This window comes from Dermacentor andersoni, chromosome 6, assembly GCF_023375885.2.
Source record: "Dermacentor andersoni chromosome 6, qqDerAnde1_hic_scaffold, whole genome shotgun sequence".
NCBI classification, from domain to species: domain Eukaryota; kingdom Metazoa; phylum Arthropoda; class Arachnida; order Ixodida; family Ixodidae; genus Dermacentor; species Dermacentor andersoni.
Window position 1 is genome coordinate 139,953,144 of NC_092819.1, and position 18,360 is coordinate 139,971,503.

The 18,360-nt window shown below is 44.7% G+C and overlaps 1 protein-coding gene across 2 annotated transcripts in view; it reads left to right on the forward strand.

Annotated features, from left to right (window-relative positions):
* The first annotated feature begins 474 nt into the window (after positions 1–474).
* barc (RRM1_TatSF1_like and RRM2_TatSF1_like domain-containing protein barc) overlaps positions 475–18,360 on the forward strand; it is a 42,824-nt gene continuing 24,938 nt past the window's right edge. For both annotated transcript variants that reach the window (XM_050172187.2, XM_055066929.1), the window contains exons 1-4: positions 475–886; positions 4,457–4,649; positions 12,631–12,830; positions 14,913–15,088. In XM_050172187.2, coding sequence (XP_050028144.1) covers positions 737–886; positions 4,457–4,649; positions 12,631–12,830; positions 14,913–15,088 — 719 coding nt within the window. In that variant the 5' untranslated portion in view covers positions 475–736. The remainder of the gene's footprint in view (positions 887–4,456; positions 4,650–12,630; positions 12,831–14,912; positions 15,089–18,360) is intronic.

Consider the following 18,360-nt stretch of genomic DNA (forward strand, 5'->3'; position numbering starts at 1 on the left):
GGAGTCATATATTTGCAATGAGCAAAAGCCCCACGTGAAAAGCCCCCAGATATTCTCTCTCGTTCCCGCTCTTCCTCGCGCCTGCGCACAAACGGCTGGCGATCCTTCAAATGAACGTATCGTTTTTCTCCTCTCTTTGCTTTCTGAAACAGAAACTTGAACTACAAACAAGACTCTAAATAATAACCTGTCGCGCTTTGAAGCAAATGGTGTTTCGTGCCGTGACTACTAGATAATACTGGGTCATTAGCTACTTATTGCAGCAGAAAAGCAAGATCAAAAATTTTTGTGTCTGTACTCCTTGAATGTTGGACTTCTAAATCTAACTCTAATGCTCTGTCTAAAATAAAGGTTATAAAAAACACGAAATGTGTTAGTTATGCTTTATGTAGTCTTTAATAAAGCTCTTGATAGGAATTATTTCGTTTAATTTGGCACAAAACAGACGCACCTCAAGAAGGCAACACTGTTCACCGCCATATTCGTTGATGTTGGCGTGCTTTTCTGTCGCCGACAAAAAACAACCGTAATTTGCGCGCTTTGCACCGCGTTTTCTGTTTGTGTTTGTCTTTTTCGTGCTATGGCTATTTGTAAAGTAAATGCGTACTATGCTTATTATGTGACGAGCATGAATGTGTGATCGCTGAAACTCTAGAGGTGCTCATCGGTTCGGTGAGGAATCGAAGACTGGTTGAAGCTAGCGCTCATCAGCGTAGCTCCTGCTATCCGGTGAGCAATGAGTGACGAGTTCCAGCAACAGTTAGAACTGGAGAAGGCTGAAAAGGAACGCCAGCAGTCCAGTGGTTCCGATCCCTACACTTACGTGGACCCCAACGACGGCACTGTTTACGAGTGGGACCACGATAAACACGCTTGGTTTCCAAAGGTTTGTGCGACTTCGTTCAGTAATGCGTCGTGGCGCTCTGTCGGTGAATCCTGCCTGCTCGTTGCTTAGACAAAGTGACTGCTCGCTGTAGGGCTGGGTAGTGATTTGGTCTATTCAACTGTGAAATCTTTTTACGCGCCCATAATCCTGCAGAACATACATCGCAGGACTTCAGTCCGTCGACCTAAGCGCCTCCGTTTAGGGGATTGTACTAATCGGATGCAACGCATGCTGAAGAAGAGAAGCGCTCACGACATCACCTTTCCCGAGTGTAGCACGAAAAACCGCTCAATGGGTGACTGTGGAAGTGCCAATTTGCTAGTGCTCATTAGATTTTTGGTGACGTAACCAAAGTGTGGCCTTCGTATGCTGCACTAGGCCGACTGGCGCATGTCAGCGATTTGGAATACCACATGCCCACCATGTCCTCCTTTCCATATATGACTGACTGCACATTTCATGCCCAAATCCATGCTGCGCTCTGTGCATGTTTCGAGCTGCTCACATGGAAAGGGGACATAACGATTGGATCTAGTCAAAGCTTCGTGCCATTATTGGGGAGTTCGCAGCTTCCTAATGAAGCAAGAAAAAAAAATTATGGCAGGATTTTTGTGTCAATACCCTTTTAAAATTCAAGCTTCAGCTACACTCCCCCTCACAATCTTTATGCAATATGGCAATAGGTACGGGAGCTGTTGACTAGCCTTGAATCAAACTGGCTACTTGCCTCGGAGGAGGAAGGGTTCCTCTATTGTGTGCTACCGATCTTTCCATGATCATGTTCATTCAGCCAGTGTTGCACACAGGAGCATTAGTAGCAGATAGTGTGATAGTGTTCAAGCTATGGAGAAAGGATACCTTACCAGGGCCACCATGCAACCTGGTTTCACTTGTAAAGTTTGGGTTGAATGAAAGTGGTGCCAAGACAAGTAGGCCAAGTAGCAATAAAGTCATAGCAACTGTATGTGGGCCAATCCCTGTTTACCTGACAGTGGTGGTGCCATGGATAGAGCGAGCTAAATTATTGATCATGGTCTGTAGTGTAAAGCATGTACTTTGTCATTGCATCTTGCAATGCTGGCCGATGGGCACAATGCGAACTCTGCCAGCACCGGCTGGAGTGACTTTATGATGTATGCCACATGAGCACGTTGGTCTGTAAAAATGTGTATGATAAAAAAAGGAAAGGATAGTCAGAGCAGATATGAGGGGGTTCACCAGGCTGATGGAGTCATTGTAGCAAGGGGCAGACAGATTGCATAATGGAGTAGGAGTACGCAGCCTTTCTGCTGATTGTCAATCTTGATGATATGACATGACTTGCAGCTTTTTCAAGTGAAGATTGTATTGCCTGACTCACACTTGGTGTGGCTGTCGTCGTACGGGAAAAACCAAGTCCTCCTCACCCGCAGCTGGTAGCCGGAAACCCAATCTCACCCACAGCTTCTTGATAGGTTCTCCTCGTCACCCACTCCACATGCTCCGTTTCTTGCCAGTTCAAGGCGAGCTGCGCTATGGGTAGGCCGCGCTTGGTCCAGTCCGCCGAAGAGGAGGCAGCCTCCAAAGATCGACAACGGGAGCAGGCCCGAAAATCTGCGCGAGCTCGCCAAAGTAATCCCAAGTTTTGCCAAGCTGAAGCGAAAGCCAAATGCAAACGCCGCACCGATGAAGGAGCTTGACAAGCCGAAGCATAAGCAAAACGCCAATGCTGGGCTGATGAAGGAGTTTGACAAGCCGAAGCAGAAGTGGAACGACAGCGGCAGGTGTAGCTGGAGGTTAGGGCTAGGTGTGTTGAGAGAAAAAGAGAACGACGATCCAATCCAGCGGTTCGACAGGCTGACATGGAGTCAAAACGACAACGGCGCTCGGATCCCGAGGTCAGGGCTGCCGAAGCACAGGCGAAGGCTGCGAATCGAGAAGCAAACTCAGAAGTCCACAAGCATGAAAACGAAGCTAGACACCGGCAGTGGGTAGAGAATCCGGAGCTCAGGTCAACCATGAAAACCAGCTGTGCGATGCCAAAACAACCAAGTGTCTTTAATGTGTCCCGGCAGTCATATGGAAAGGCCGGGTTTGGTTCTTTATGCCGAACAGCAGGCTGTGTTGAAGGAATGGCACCGGGAGCGGGCCAGTGAACGTGTTCGTGCACGCCAGACGAATCCACCGTTTCTCATCTGCCGACAGCCAAGTCTTTTTAATGTGTCTCAGACGCTCAACAAACTAACCAACCCCTCACCTAGGGTTGGACAAGCTTTGCATGCACCCCTATTCCCGGTAGAGGAGGGGTTCTAATTTTTCTGCACAGTACATTGTGAGAATACAGGAGCACATTACCTTGGCTTGATCTTGCAACAGTGTGAGATGCCATAGCAAGTTGCTTCGCTTAATCATGTTTACCTGACACGCCCATTTCTGCGCTCTCAGAAACATTGCAAACCAATCATAAAATTCATTTACAAACAAGGCATGAGGATAGAAAACTCAGCGAGTTGGTAGGCGTTCATGGTGTAGTTTTTTGCCGCACAAAAATACATTACAAACAAGACACATGACAGTATAAATACTAAAACAATACTACACTGAGCAACAGTTGCACATTGCTTAGTATGTAAATTAATTTTGTGAGGCAGTTACAAACAAGGCAACTCTGTTAAGCAAGAAAGGAAGTAAAATATACTTTAGTCATTGGTCAGATAGGCCTCCGGAACTTATAGTTGTAATCAACCATTATACTTCACATTGCCCCTTCTATCAATGTTATGTTTTTGGTCAAAATGATCTATGTACCCTTTGAAAGTTGCATGGCAGGTCATATTTGAAGCAACGTTTGAAGGTGGGGAGGTTATTTTTGAAGCAGTGTTTGAAGCGGTGATCTGTGTTTACTTGGATCCTGTTATGTCTCATACAGCAATGAGCATTCCTTAGACGTTTTCCACGAGGCAGTCCTTTCATCAGTGCACGCCCAGATGCCGCCGGGGCCCAACATAGACTGTTACATGCAAACAAAGGAGCTCACTTCGACGTTACAACTATTGCAAAGATCACTTTACCTGACCCTGAGAAGCTGAACTAATTGATGAAAGGGGCCAACGTCGAAGACTACCGTGCGAACAATGTCGACTTGAGTTTCCTAGATTGTGACATAGTTGCCTCGTATACAGAGGCGAGGGTGCAACATAGGAGGAGGAGTCTGCCGGGACAGTGCGACAACGTGGGTGGGATATTGCAACCGATTCGATGATTGTGATTGGCCGAGATACAGTCATCTGGTTCCAAAGTCTAGTCTCCTATGGAAGACGACCATTTAAAAAGTGGACACCTGTGGTGAAGTGGGTCTGCTGATGCGTCCTGATGTGAACTCATTTGTTTATTGGGCGTTTATTGGACTGTGCTTCCCTATCAGGAGCCACTGCAAATAATGTAAAGTAAACCCTTTTTCATTCGTTCCATTACCAGATGTACTCATCATTGTGTCTAGAGGATTCCTGGCCTAAACACTACCTCGAGCCGCAACAATTCACGGCGTGTGTTTAGCTCAGTGCGTTATGCGTTGGTCTCTCTTCATTTCAGCTGACTGAGGACTTCCTGGCTGCTTATCAAGCTAACTATGGCACAGCTGTGGGGACGCCCTCTGAAGGTGCCGGTCACACCAGTGGCTCAAGCCAAGTGGCTGCCATCCCAGAGAAAGCAGCTGTCCCTGCAGTGAATCCTTCTGAGCAACTAAACCCAAAGAAGCCAGACAAAGGAAAGCCGGCTGAACCAGGTATAACCTCAGCTCATTTTCCATCATGTAGTGATTAAAGTGTGGCTTACATCAACATAAGCAGATGACAGATTTCATGACAAGTCTCACTGTGCCGCTGTGGTCACAAGCGATGCTAGTATAGTCCCCGACTTTCATTAATTTGACCCTGATGGGATCGACTAAATTTATTGATTTATTTGATGAGTCGAATTAAACAAGATGCAGAAAACACACCAAAACGCACTGCTCATTAATTTGGCAGTATTTGCCCACTACTAACACGCCCTTGAATCAAATCTCACTTTCAGTGTCTGAAGTAGAAAACTAACATAGCACTGCCATTAAAGCTTCTTAAGCAACGCATAAATCTAGCATGCATCCAATTGTTTTAATGAAGAATAGCGAGCAAGGGTCTAATATGTGTTGCAATATGGCGACCGGTTTCCTTAAATCAGCTTTGACTAGTGGTTTTTTTTTAAAGTCACCTTTGCCGCAGTGCTTCTAGGTTATGTGGTAAAGCATAAGAATGCCACAAAAGGGGCTTTGGCTTCATGCCCAATTGGACTATACAGGCAATTTTTAGCCCAATTGTCATGAAGAGAAAAAAATGAAGAAAAAGGTACACCTTGGAATTAGGTAAATACCGTAATCAGACATTGTGAATTACAGTTACTGCTTGGAGATTCTCGAAGGGCAGACCAAAAATAGGCGTTTCTGACAGGAGATGATGTGTGCGCAGTGCATTCACTGTCCGCTAAGCTCTGCTGAGAGAGATGTTGCCACTAACGAGGTTGATATTGGGGTCGCTGTAAGATTGGATTTATTGATAGGAAAGACAGAGAGGTCGACCTGAGCTAGTGCGCTCTAGTCTGCTACTCTGCACTGGGGAAGAGGGAAGGGGAGTGAAAGTACTGGGATGGATGATGATGATGATAAGAGAAGTGGTGAGTGCTTATGTACATGAGACAGTTGTCTTGCTAGAGCCGCTCGTCGAGCTTGGTGTCCTGCAGAAACTTCAACAATACTTTTGTTGCACGTATTGAAGTTGCAGTGTCAGGCCATGGGCCGAGGATAGCTTCCTCCGACAGTGGTTGCCTGCCAACGCTGGCTAAGAAACTTTCTAACGTCCTTCGCTCCAGCATATATGCTGGGCAGTCGCACAGTAGGTGTTGCAGTGTTTCAGGCATCTGGCAGTGATCACAATCAGGGCTGTTCGATTGGCCGATAAGGTGTGCATAGCGACGGGTAAAAGCAACGCTGAGCCAAATCCTGTGTAACAGTGATGTTTTGCTCCGTGTAAGCTTCGGGGGCAAACAGAATTTACGGGGTCGCTGTAGGTGTCAGACTCATGCATGTGGACTCATCAAGTTCAAATTACGTGGTCAAGGCCAGTTCTAACATTGAAATAACGGAAGTTTGGGCCCATAGAAATGCAAGGACACCAGCCGGGACTTTCGGTCGAGATCAGCTGAACAGACAAATCAAATTAACCAGAGTCAAATTAACAGAAGTGTACTGTAGCTGTAGTCTGTCTGAAGCGCAACCATGGTTAGAAAACAAAATTTCTTTGTAGCGTTCATTCCAGTGTTTCTCACCTATCACAGTGGTTTAATTACTCCTTGAAGTACATTTAAAATATTTTTTCCCTCTTGTTATTGTTTAAAGGGACTTTAAAGGCAAATACTAAGTCAATGTGGACTCTTTAAATACCATTCCAGAAACCTGGAAATGCTTGTTTCGTCCCAAGAAAAGAGTAAGCGTACGAGAAAATTGTATCTGAGGGGTCCAATACGTTTTTCAAAATTCAAATCTCCCGCCGCCCAACCGGGTAGTGGTGACGTTGCATATGCCATCACAGCCCTTTTCTGCCATCGGTGAGTAAAACTGTGCCTGACAGATGGCGGTGCCGAGCCAAGTAATGGATTCGCCGCTGCAGCTTCTTTTTGGTCAAGTGCCGTAGACCATTCGGGCATTTCGCGACATCGCATGGAAGTTGAATTCTCTGCTACTTGCAGTTTGTTAGAGTTTCGCGAGCCAACAAAACCAGCTAAACGCGAAAGCGTGGGTGGCGCAGAGTCGAGTGGAAACCTTTTGACTGCTTGTGTCATTGTCAATGGTAATTTCAGTGAGTTCTTTTTTCTAAGCATGAAATGGAACTGGACAACTAGCATTTTATTTCATCTTTTAATACACTACGAGGATGTTTTTTGCAACGAGTAGTTGAGTACTAGTGACAGAATTTTACTGAGGAGTGCTTTCATCATCGGGCAAGTGCTTGAATGTCCCGGGGGAGTCTGTAATCATGTCCTGCATTTACCTCGATTTCTCGATTATTAAGGCCCTGTTCGCAATAATATTGATGCCTTAGAGATTCTCGAGCACTAATCCATCACTTTAGTTTAACTTAGTATTTCCCTTTAGTTTCCCTTTAATAATCGGGGTTCTCCACAGGAATTTTTTAAGGGTGTAAATCTTGCAACCGAACAAGAGGGGGGGTTATGAAAGTAAGTTTTCCCCCTCTTTTTTTTTCCTTTAGTATGACCATTCAGTCATGTTGAATGGTACATTAGCACTTTTGGTTGCATTAATGAAAGAAATGCAAGCCAGCGATGCTGCCTACAGTGATTGCCAAGTGTAGCCAGGATAATGAAAGGCACAGCTCGTGTCTGTCAAGATGCACGCCAGTGATTCAAATCTATGTCAGCCAATAGCAGTGCTTCCTCTGTGGCCAGAGCAACGTATTGAGGCACCAGCTTTTCCTCCTTTCACTTTATTTTGTTTTTGCACGAGTGATCGCACCCCGAACTTGTCGCTGCGATATGTCGTGTGCCAAGTCTAGCTAATGATGATCGCGCTTACCGTCTGTCAACTGCTATGCAACGACTCGTCAAGACATACCAAGCGGTCTGCATGCACCCAACATTCTTAAGCAGATGCCCCATTTCATTCCTTTCATTACTTTCCGCACTTGCATGGAAAAAAATAAAGCTACAACCAAACTTGCCTTGGCTTTATTATTTGTAGGCTTCATAATGGTTTTGGTCAACAACAACAACATAAAGGGCGCCTTTAGATTCTTATCGTCTGCACTCGTCGGCACGTAACAAATCGCGAGCAGCAACGATAGTGGCCACGTTTACACTGATACGTTAGAAGTGTACCCTATTCATACGCCGATGCTTGTAACGCAGCTAAGATATTCGCCCACCCTTAGCGGAAATGTGCCGTATTAGGATAGCAGTGAAGACAAATGCTGCAGTTTCCGCAGCATGCCCGCCATGTGTTTATATGTCACTGGCAGCTAAGCGCGCCCATCTCTGTTTCTGTCCCCTCAAAGTGGACATGGCTGTGTTATTGTCACAAACTTGTCAATATTAACGATATTATTCATTACTGATATGGAAGAAACTGTTTCAATGCGGGTAATGTACTCACGAGAAGAAAAATAATCGCGTTCGGTGCATTGGGCTTGCTCCACCGGCTGCATTTTTGTTTTGGTGTTCCGCACTGACAGCGGCAGCTCCCTGCTTGTCATCCCGCAGCAAATGCAGGATAAAAAAAGAAAATGTTTCTTTTCATGGGAAATTTAACCCATGTATGATCACACCCCTAAATTTGCATCCATTTTCTTTTACAAGAAAGTGCCATCATTATGCGAGTAAATATGGTAGTTGGTTAAATTTCCTATTGAACAGATGTTGAAGAGCAGTGGCACACACACAAAAGGTTACAGAACTCATTAAACTGGGCGTGCACTAGATTCAGGGGCATGTTAGAATCTGGTAAATACAGGATTATGACACAAATTTACCACTCGACTGCACTCTGTTACCTCTGCTTATCGATAGGTTTTGCTGTAGTGAAAAAATTTTATGAATATTTTTTATTAAAGGCAATATTCCCAAAAAAACATGATGGCCAGATAGCACTGCAAGTTTAGTAGACACTTGCTTGTGCTTGTAAATGTTATTATTCTGGACCTGCCGTGGTTGCTTTGTGGCTTCAGCATTGCGCTGCTGGACACATGGTCTCTTAATAAAATCCTAGCTGCCGTGGCCACATTTCGATGGCAACGAAATGCAAAAATGCCCCTGTACTGTGCATTGGGTGCAAATTAAAAAAAAAAAACTAGATGGTCTACATTAATCCGGAGTCCCTTTTGCGTGCCTCACAATGAAATTGTGGTTTTGGGAGGTGGAACCCCAGAATTTAATCATTTTTTGTTTATTTTTCTGGTCTTCATTAACGTCCAGCCCCATTCACTGAGACTCACGTTCAGGAAGAAAATAGCATGCTCTCTACCGAGTGCACTCGGTAGAGAGTATGTTAACCAACGAGTGGTTCACATATGTTACATAAGAAAATTAAAGCATTAATATTTTGTCACGATCCACAAACTAAGTTAGTGAGAAATGACATGTCTTTTCTGTAAGCTACTACAAAACTCCAAAACATGGATGTTTTAAGCCCGTAGCGCAGCATAAACAAATTTAGCGCATTTGGCACATCCACGAGAGAACACGTAGAAAGTAATGTAATGTGATCGTACCAAAAGCTTTACTAAGCCAATAACATGACAACCTGTGGATTCAAAGCCATTGGCAATAAATTTAAGAAAGGGACAAGGAGAGAATGACAGTAATCCTGATTTAATACAGCGGCTGAAAGTTCTCGCCAGTGTGCCTTGGAAAACAATGTCTAGTGCCGCCTTCTAGTATGCGCACTGTACAGCAGGGATCGCAGCATTTACAGGGATGGAAGGGCTGCGCCAATTGTGCCATCTTGCGCCAAACCGTCGAGCTGCGCCAACCTGTGCCAAAACACTAATTTCGAATGAAGTTGCCAAATTTAGCAGGATGCGTTTGTTCAGTGGCAACCACACAGCCTGTAGATGTGCATTGGCTAGCACTTAGCCCTGCAATCCAAGATTGAGCATTCCGTTTCAGCATTGGCATCTTTGAAGTGTAGGTGTGTTTGGGGGCATGATTGTGCCTAGGCCACAATAAAATAAAAACCGTTTCGTTCTATACAGTGCATTACAAAACGCTTTATAAAAGTGTTGCGCGTTTCTGTGTATGCGGACCAGAAAAACATGATGTGAACTGGCACTCTTTTCAAGAGGCAGCCGGGAAGGAAAGCCGCACTGAATGAATAAGGTCATACAATCTGCTCAAAGTGTCGCTCATCAGTTTTGTTATAAATTTTAGCACTCGATATTGCACCCTATTGTTGCATCTGTGTCGATTAATCGGCGAACTTCGTGCGTGTGACGTTCCAAATCTATTTTGCATGTGCACCACGTCCATTTACCAGGATGACAGTGCGACACGCTGACAAATGACCTGCTTGCTTTCATGAATCATCTTGGTCACAAGTATCCAATGGCAACCGCAATCGTCACTCAAATTTCCACTCGGGCTGCACTATTTTCGGCCCAACCACACGACACAAGATCAGGCTCCTGCTGCCACAGAATGCAAGCCAAGGATGTAGTGTTTCATATTTAGTCAACCTTAGGGGCCAAGTTGTAGCTGTGATTAAATGTTCAGCGGAACTGCAAACCCCCGAAATTGTGTTCGCGGCAACAATGCTCACGACGCGGCTTGCACTGATCGGTTGAAATATCGGTTGCCGTTTTGCACTGGCTTTATGGCGCCTGTGGCAAAACCGCGAATAAGCCCGAATAATCGAGCTTATTCAAAATATTGGTCAACAATGCAGACCGCAAATCCAGTGCACAATTCTTAACCTTTCATGGTCTTCAAAAATATCATAGAGCTTTCACTTGGCAAGCGATGTGAAATATTGGCAAACTTGCAATGACCAGTACGTCACTTTACATTTATTCTGCAGTATTCCACTATTTTCATTGAAGGTCGCCGAGAATTAGCATTTACCAGAGGACGCTACGCAAACGGCGTTCACTCTACCTTGATGGGTGTGACACTGTGTTTTATGGTGGCCACTGTGAAATTTCTCGTTCATTGTGCACCAACTCGTTTAATTAGCGGAAATTTATAAATTTACTTTATCGATGAGATGTCAATGAAAAGTTGTGAATGATCTCGACAAATGACCGATAACAGCATTTAAAACAACCTAGGATTCGTGAAGACCTTTTTTAACAAAAAAGAAAACCTGTGAAATAAATAAAAAGTAACGAAGAAAGAGATGCTGTGACCATGACAATGCATCCGCGCATCAAAGATTGCATCAATCTTTATGCTAAACTCGTCAAACAGTTGCACTAGGAATGAGCATCCAGGCTTTTTTCTGGCCGCATCAGCAGTTTCTGACATGCATCTTTGGTCCCCATCGTGTGCGAAATAGCGCTATCTTGTAACAGTTCGCTTTCTAAACTATTACGAGACCGTGACCCAGGTTTGCACATTCATAATATATGCAATGCACTGACGACCACTCATATTACTGATGCGGGGATGTGTTGTCACGTGGATATAAAAACAGTATCTCAGGCTTTTATCTTCTTTCAACGGAGGGGTGGGGGCGTGGAAATAGAACCACACAATACCTTGGTCACTATATACGTTGTTATCGATCATTTTCTTTAATGTATTCCACAACCTTTGCATTGGCACCTTATTGAATAAGTAAGGCAATAAATGTTACTTCATTAAAACTAAATGTTAGTTACTTGTTCACAGCGAAAAAAAAATTTTAAATACACTCGACTAGCATAACACAAGCCTACGAATGGAAAGCCCTTGGTGATATTTTTCTTGGTTACGATTGGTTGTCACATCCGGTATGCAATTTTATGGTGGTTTCTCAGAAAGCTTTATGGGTTTTCTCATAGCTTCATGCTACAGTCATGTGGGTGGCAATTTTTCCCTGTGATGAATTTTGCTTGCCTTGCAGGCTTCCGCAGAACTGATCTGCCATAACCTAATAGTGTTCTGCAAAGTCAAATAAGAACACCTTTCCTTCGTGTGCCTGTGCTTCACTCATGTTGACCTTTACCAAACTGCTCCAAAACGCATGTTTATTGCTCCAAAACGGACAATTCATGCTCCAAACCTGCTCCAAAGTGCAAAATTTGCTGCTCCCAGAGCTGCTCCCAAGCTTCCTTGGCCGCTTCCATCCCTGCATTTGGACAAAGTTGGAAAGCGTAGCACTTCAAAGGATGCCTACAAGACGTTTGCATGTCTTCTGAAGCTTTCGCCAAAGTTTAGTCATTGTTGTTGACATATGCGAAAACATCGACTTGCTCCACCTTACTGGTGTTGTGTGCTGCCGTTGTAAACAAAAGCAGCGTAAGCTGGCTGAGGCAAGCAATAGAGACGTCACCACATTGTCAAACAAGGCGGTGCTCACATGAGCACGGTGACAAGGTTCTGTAAAGACTAGGTTCTGTATATATTGTGTACAAGGTACTGTATAGCTGGACATGAAGCTTTGGATTGGCATTGGTAAAGGAGTACTGATGGATATTTTAGAATTGGTAGAAGCTCTGCCACATGGTTGTTGCACGTAAAAGGATGATGCTTGGCAAGCATCAAGGTAGTGAAGCACTTATGTTTGAAATTGTTTTTCAACTTGGTCAGCGAATGCCTATTCTGCTGTCATTGGCATCATCTTGATGTCATGATGTAGAGCAAAGATTCCTGATGTCATAGAAAAATAAGGCCAGGTACGATGTTTTGGTCATCAAAATGAAGAAAAGAGTGTTGCTTGCATTTTTCTTTTGGTTGCGCTTGCATGCAGCAGCCATAGTGATTGTAGAAACGGAGCCATCCAGTTAATCATGATGTCATGACGCATACAACTTCGGGGTACCAAAACCAAAACTGGCTCATAGAAACAAGTGTTACAGTAAACCATTTAGGGTGCTCTGACGTTTGCCAGTATTTCCTCCAAGTTAAATTTAGAGGGCCTGGACCTTTACTCAACGAAAGAAAATTGGCAAGTTGAAACGGTGGTGCGAGCGCTCCTCTAATCCAGTCGCCAGCTAAAGGACACGTAACTGTTTTGAATGCAGGCTGGTTTGAGATTGACGATGCCCACAACACTCGGGTGTATGTGAGCAACCTGCCAGACGACATCGACGAGGAGGAGTTCTTCGAAATGATGAGCAAGTGCGGCCTGGTGATGAAGGACGAGAAGGGCCAGTTCAAGATCAAGCTTTACCGCACGCCCGATGGCCAACTCAAGGGGGACGCCCTCTGCTGCTACATCAAAGTATGCACCTATGTAGTAGTGATGAGTGGCTCTGGGGCTTTTTCAGGTCAATTCCAGAGTTCCTTACTTCTCGAACTAACAAAAGAAATGGAAGACTGTCTTAACGGAGTACTGACAGAAGTTCTTTTTTTGTCCTGCATTTATTACTTTATTAGATAGCCCTTGACCTAGTAATTAAGTTGTGAAGTCTGAAATCACCGAGAGCACAGCAAATAATTGATTATGTTAGCTTTTAATACAACCTTTCCAAATGTATGCCAAGAGCAGTGCAGCATCGGATGTGAGAAAGATTACCTATTTCATCGCTGAAACCTGTTGTGGCGGTCTTGGGGTACCACATACCACTGGTTCCAAGATGTCTACCACTCAGCTTCATCCATGGTGGATGAAGCTGAGTTCATTCAGTACTCAAGGGTATAATAGGGGAGAGAGCATCCCATTGTATTTCTAAAAGAAGTGAACCGTAGGAGGGGCCAGTTTCTTGGCAGCTTTTGGCAACACAGTCACTTTATTGCCTTCAACCACCGCACCCTGCCCCCTCCGCTTTCGGTGACGTGACAAGTAACCTTTTTCACGTCTGAAACTACACTGTACTTGACGGGAGTTTTGGGTAGGCTGTACAAAAGGTGCTGTAATTATTCATTTGTGATGCTCTCTAGGAATTGAGACTTCATACCGTAACTACGGAGCCGACAGCTACCGTAAAATCTCGAGCAAGTGCCGATAGAAGACCGAAATTGAAAGGGTGTCGACCCTGGATCTGGCAACCAACGAGCTAGGCCTATACCATCTCCCAGCGATCACAAGCTCACCTAGCTTGCTTGTTCGCTTCCATTGGCATGTATGAAACTAATTGCATTGCAATTTAAGAGTGGCATAATTGTGTACACGTGCTGACCAACATAGGCACTTTATTACAAGCTGCATGCAGTATTGTTGCAAGCACCACCGGTCTCTGATTCTACGGTGCAGTGAGCTAGGCGTGCTGGCCCCTAGCCATCGGCTGCTGTCAACGGAGGCGGCACTGCAGACATGGCTTTGCAGAAACGTGTCTACTCTGCTCGCATAATCGTGTTTATATTTGCATCATTTATTTAGAATGAGGAAGCTGTGCAAACACGTTTGTTTTCACTTTCTTTGCAGTAAAGTCGAACCCACTTATAACCACATTCAGGTGGCACGAAAATTCTATTGTTATAGCCCATAATTGTTATAACTGGGGTGCATGAAAAAAAATCAAAATAGGGGGAAGGGAAAGTTATGAGAAAAGTGTAATGGCAGGGAAGCCAGTGCCCCTCCCCACCAGCTTCCTTCATCTGACTGCTGATTGTGTTCACTCGTTTAACTTGTTTAACTGTTCAACTCTGTTACCCTGTGCAATCTGATCGTGTGTTACAAGCCGCAGCTGTTGGGTCGCCGTTAGGGTCATCATCGGCCTTTCCTGCTTCCCCCTTCGAGCTTATTTAAGTGTACTTTAGCTTTTATTGCGAGCAAGCACCTGATAGTTCTACAACTTCTGTTGTGTAGACAAATTGAATTTGTTGCACTTTAGAAAAACGACATGGTATCTACAGAGTTAAAGTGTTTAACCTTTTGCTAGATGGTTGGGCGGCACATATTGTGTAGCTACTTGCTCGTAGGCCTTGCTGTTAAGCATTGTTGGGGCTCCTCCTGCTACTGTTCTGCAAGAGAGGTGTGAAAGCATGGAATGTCTGGTGTCCTCACGGTGTCTCTGTATGCGACTTGTTCGTCACTTGCTCTGTTGTTTGTCCTGATCATGCGCTGTGTTATGTGCAGTCATACTGGTTCATTCCTGAGCACCATATTGAGCGACCACCAATTAACCATTCACACCAAGCAACCTTTCAGGTCGTACCTCACTTGTTTTCCTGTCTTCTCCGCCGCAAGAAATGTAAACAAACTAACATTAACAAACCAACGCAGCAACAAGTAGAAATAGGAGACGTCGAAAAACCCCAGTGAAACTTTGCGCACGGCTGCCTTACAAATTTTCAAGACAACGGCGCAACTCCTCTTGCTGGGCCTGACTGAGCCCCTTGCGTTGATTGTCGATGCCACCAGGTGGAGTCTGTGGAACTGGCACTTCGCATTCTGGATGGGTACCGCCTGCGGGACAAAGAGATCCGTGTGGAGCGGGCTCGCTTCCAGCTCAAGGGTGCCTACGACCCGACAAAGAAGCCCAAGAAGAAGAAGCAGGCCTCCAAGGACAAAGAGCGACTCAAGAAGAAGATTGACAAGTGAGCACACCTCCCTTTCTGGTCTTTCTCCGTTTCTTGTCCCCTTTTATTACTGAGGATCGCACAGCGTGAGTGGAAGACCATGGCTTTAACACTAAAGGGACAGAAATAGTGGGGAGCAAACATGTGTTAGTGATGGGTGAGGTTACAGCCGAACCTCAATGTAACGAACACAAGCATAATGAATTATTAGATACAGTGAGGTAAAGCTAAAATGTTCTTGCCAGTATAAGCATGTCGCAAATGAATGCTTATAACAACTGTGCGCATTGCGTACAACAAGGGTACTTTCGGGTCAGGTGTGGCTTGATTATGCTAATGGGACTCGAAAGGAAGAGAGGAAGAAATGGGGTTGGGCAGGTCATGTGATGCCTGGAACACATAATCGATGGAATGGAAGTAACTAAATGAGGTAACGTAATGAGATTGTGAAGCTTCGATCGAATTAGCGACCACCAGACAGTTGTAATTGGTCGTGACTGGGCGGTCACTCCACTCGTTGCATTACTCAACCACCTCTTGTGAGTGGCGAGCTGTCGGCATTGGTTTGCTCCGATCAGGATATAAGTATTCAAAGCGTGATGATTGCAGCTCAAGTAATGAATGACCATGTGGTGGTTAAGTCAGGCAGTGTTCCTTCAAACCACTTTAAGGGATACTGGTCACAGCACACAGGTGCGTAATCACGTGGCACTTTTTGTTTCGCATGCAACGAGTAGAGCATGAAAAAAAATAATTACAGAGGATGTGGTGTTCTGAAAACAGCTGAGTGGGATGCTTTAGGACGCAATAACAGCTTTCGTCACAGCCAGGTGTTGCCTGCTCCTGTGGAACACGCGGTGAACACGCAATAACGTGCAGAACTTCTCTTTGAAGCTACCAATAGGCAGTAACACGAGTTTATGCCAGCATCGCCTTGGAAGCAGCTAGCTTTCCCGTAAATGAAGGCCTCTGCATTGCTTCCCCCAAAACCAGCCAAATAACTTTGCCAAGTGTTACACTGAACGATCTGGAGCATAAAACGCGACCTTTCTGCAAAATTTGATCAAAAACAGAGTAGCAGTAAGTGCAAAATGTATTTTTTTTTACTATATTGAGTGAAAAACACACGACCCACTGGTGCAAAACACACGTGCTGCTGCTTCTGCAGTGCTTTTTGCGCAGGAGCACTGTGGGAGCAACACAGTTTCACAAGAGTCCAAAAGGCCTTATGGTGATACCCATGGAATTCAGTTTGCGAAAGTCTATGCAGTAGGGTTCTGTGATTCGGCACCAGTTAACTTGATTTTTCGTTTAATTCGATCCCGAGCGAAGGTCCCGACCTTAAAATTGGTCTTTGCCACATAATTCGAACGTGAAGAGTCAGCATGCACGTGCCTGACCCTTATGGTGATCTCAATAGCAACCCCTTTAGTAGCAGTGTCTGTGGAGTCTGTCTCAGTGGAGCTTAGGGCACAGTGAAAGCGTCGTGAACACACGTCATCTCCCATTGAAATTGCCTATTGTTGGCCTCGCCTAGTAAGATTTTCAACAAATAACCATAGCTCGCAATGTCTGATTACAGCATTTACGTGATTGTAACGTGCATTTTTTTTTTTCATGAATATTGGGCCGAAAATTGCCAGCATGGTGCAATCCGATATGAAACCAAAACTACCTGCACAGCATTCATATGTTTTACCGCATCGCGCATGTGTACTGTGGCGAAGCTTGCTTTCAAAAACCGGATGCAATTGTGCAACACATTTTTCTTGCTAAAAAATTGGATGCACTTTAGATTTCTACTTTGTTCAGGAGCTTTAATGTAATTTCAATGTTAGTTTTTTGCTTTAGACATATAGAAAGTAGGTGCACGTTTTATTTGTGCGCATTAAATTGTATCAAATACTGCTAAATAAATCAGCAGTGTGTTTTGACAATTGTTAAGCATCTTGTTTAATTAGACCCACCAAACAATCCAATCATTTCATTGTGATAACACTTATATAGGCACTCCAGGCGAAATTTTGCCGTCGGCATCGCCATTGCATGATGCTCCGTATGAAGTCCAGGGGCGATAACACCGTCACCACGCATCGTCTGCTGTATGTGCGAGCAAAAAGCACGCAGGGAAAGCCGATGATCACGGGTCAATCTGGCTCATGCAAAGACAGAAAGCAGAGAGCAAACGCACTGTCTTCCGCTGTGCGAAAGGCCGTGGGGGGATAGGTGAGAAGGAGGGGAGGCGGACGGGCGGCTTTGTGCTTCGACAGCAAGTGCGCATTTTGCAAAAGTGAAACTGATGATTGCGGCTCAATCTTGCGCGCCGTATACGGAGGAAAGTGGGGAGGCAACGTGGGAGGCAGGGGGGAGGGCAGCTTTGAAACCGTGCGTACTTTGCATAGCCGCGCGTGCGTCGTATCTTGAAAGGGATCAGCAGATGGCTCATACCTTTGGGCATGCTGTGTTCTTGCTGCTCATGCGTTGAAGCGATAGACCGCACGAAGGTCACTTCGCCCGCTGCTGCTGCCACATTTTCACAGTGAGTGTCCGTGCTCATCAATTGGGATGTGTTCATGTTTGTGCACGCTGACACCATGCTTGTTAATTCACTTAGTAAGCAAATGTTTCCAAGTTTATACAGTCGATAGAATACCATCCTTACTTCGTATCACTGTCTACTAATTTGCTATCACAATCAATGTTTCACCTTTCGGGCGAAAGTGCAACCATTTTGTCAGTGCCGTCAGGGTCGAATTAACGGAAGTTGATTGTACTAACGTGTAAATGCCTAGAAGATGAATAATATAGCTACTAAATGATCCGGACTGCTTAGAACATAGTAATCTGTGTGCATCAGGTATTTATTTTTCATTGTTCTGCTTGACAGTGTGCAAACATGCATTAAAGGGACACTAAAGGCAAATATTAAGTCAAGCTAAAGTGATAGATTAGTGCTCGAAAATCCTTAAGGTGCCAATATTATCGCGAAGAGAGCCTTAATAATAGAGAAATGGAGATAAATGCAGGACATGATTAGAGACTCCCCAGGGACATTCAAGTACTTGCCCAATGACGAAAGCACTCCCCACTTTAATTCTATCACTAGTACTCAACCACTTGTTGCAAAACACGTCCTTGTATTGTATTATAAGACAAAATAAAATGCTACTTGTCCAGTTCTATTTCATTTTCCAAAAACGAACTCATTGAAATTACAGAAGGTTTCGCTTTTGCTCATCTCTGCGCCCCCCACGCTTTCACATTTCAGTAGTTATCGTATAGTGCTGCGC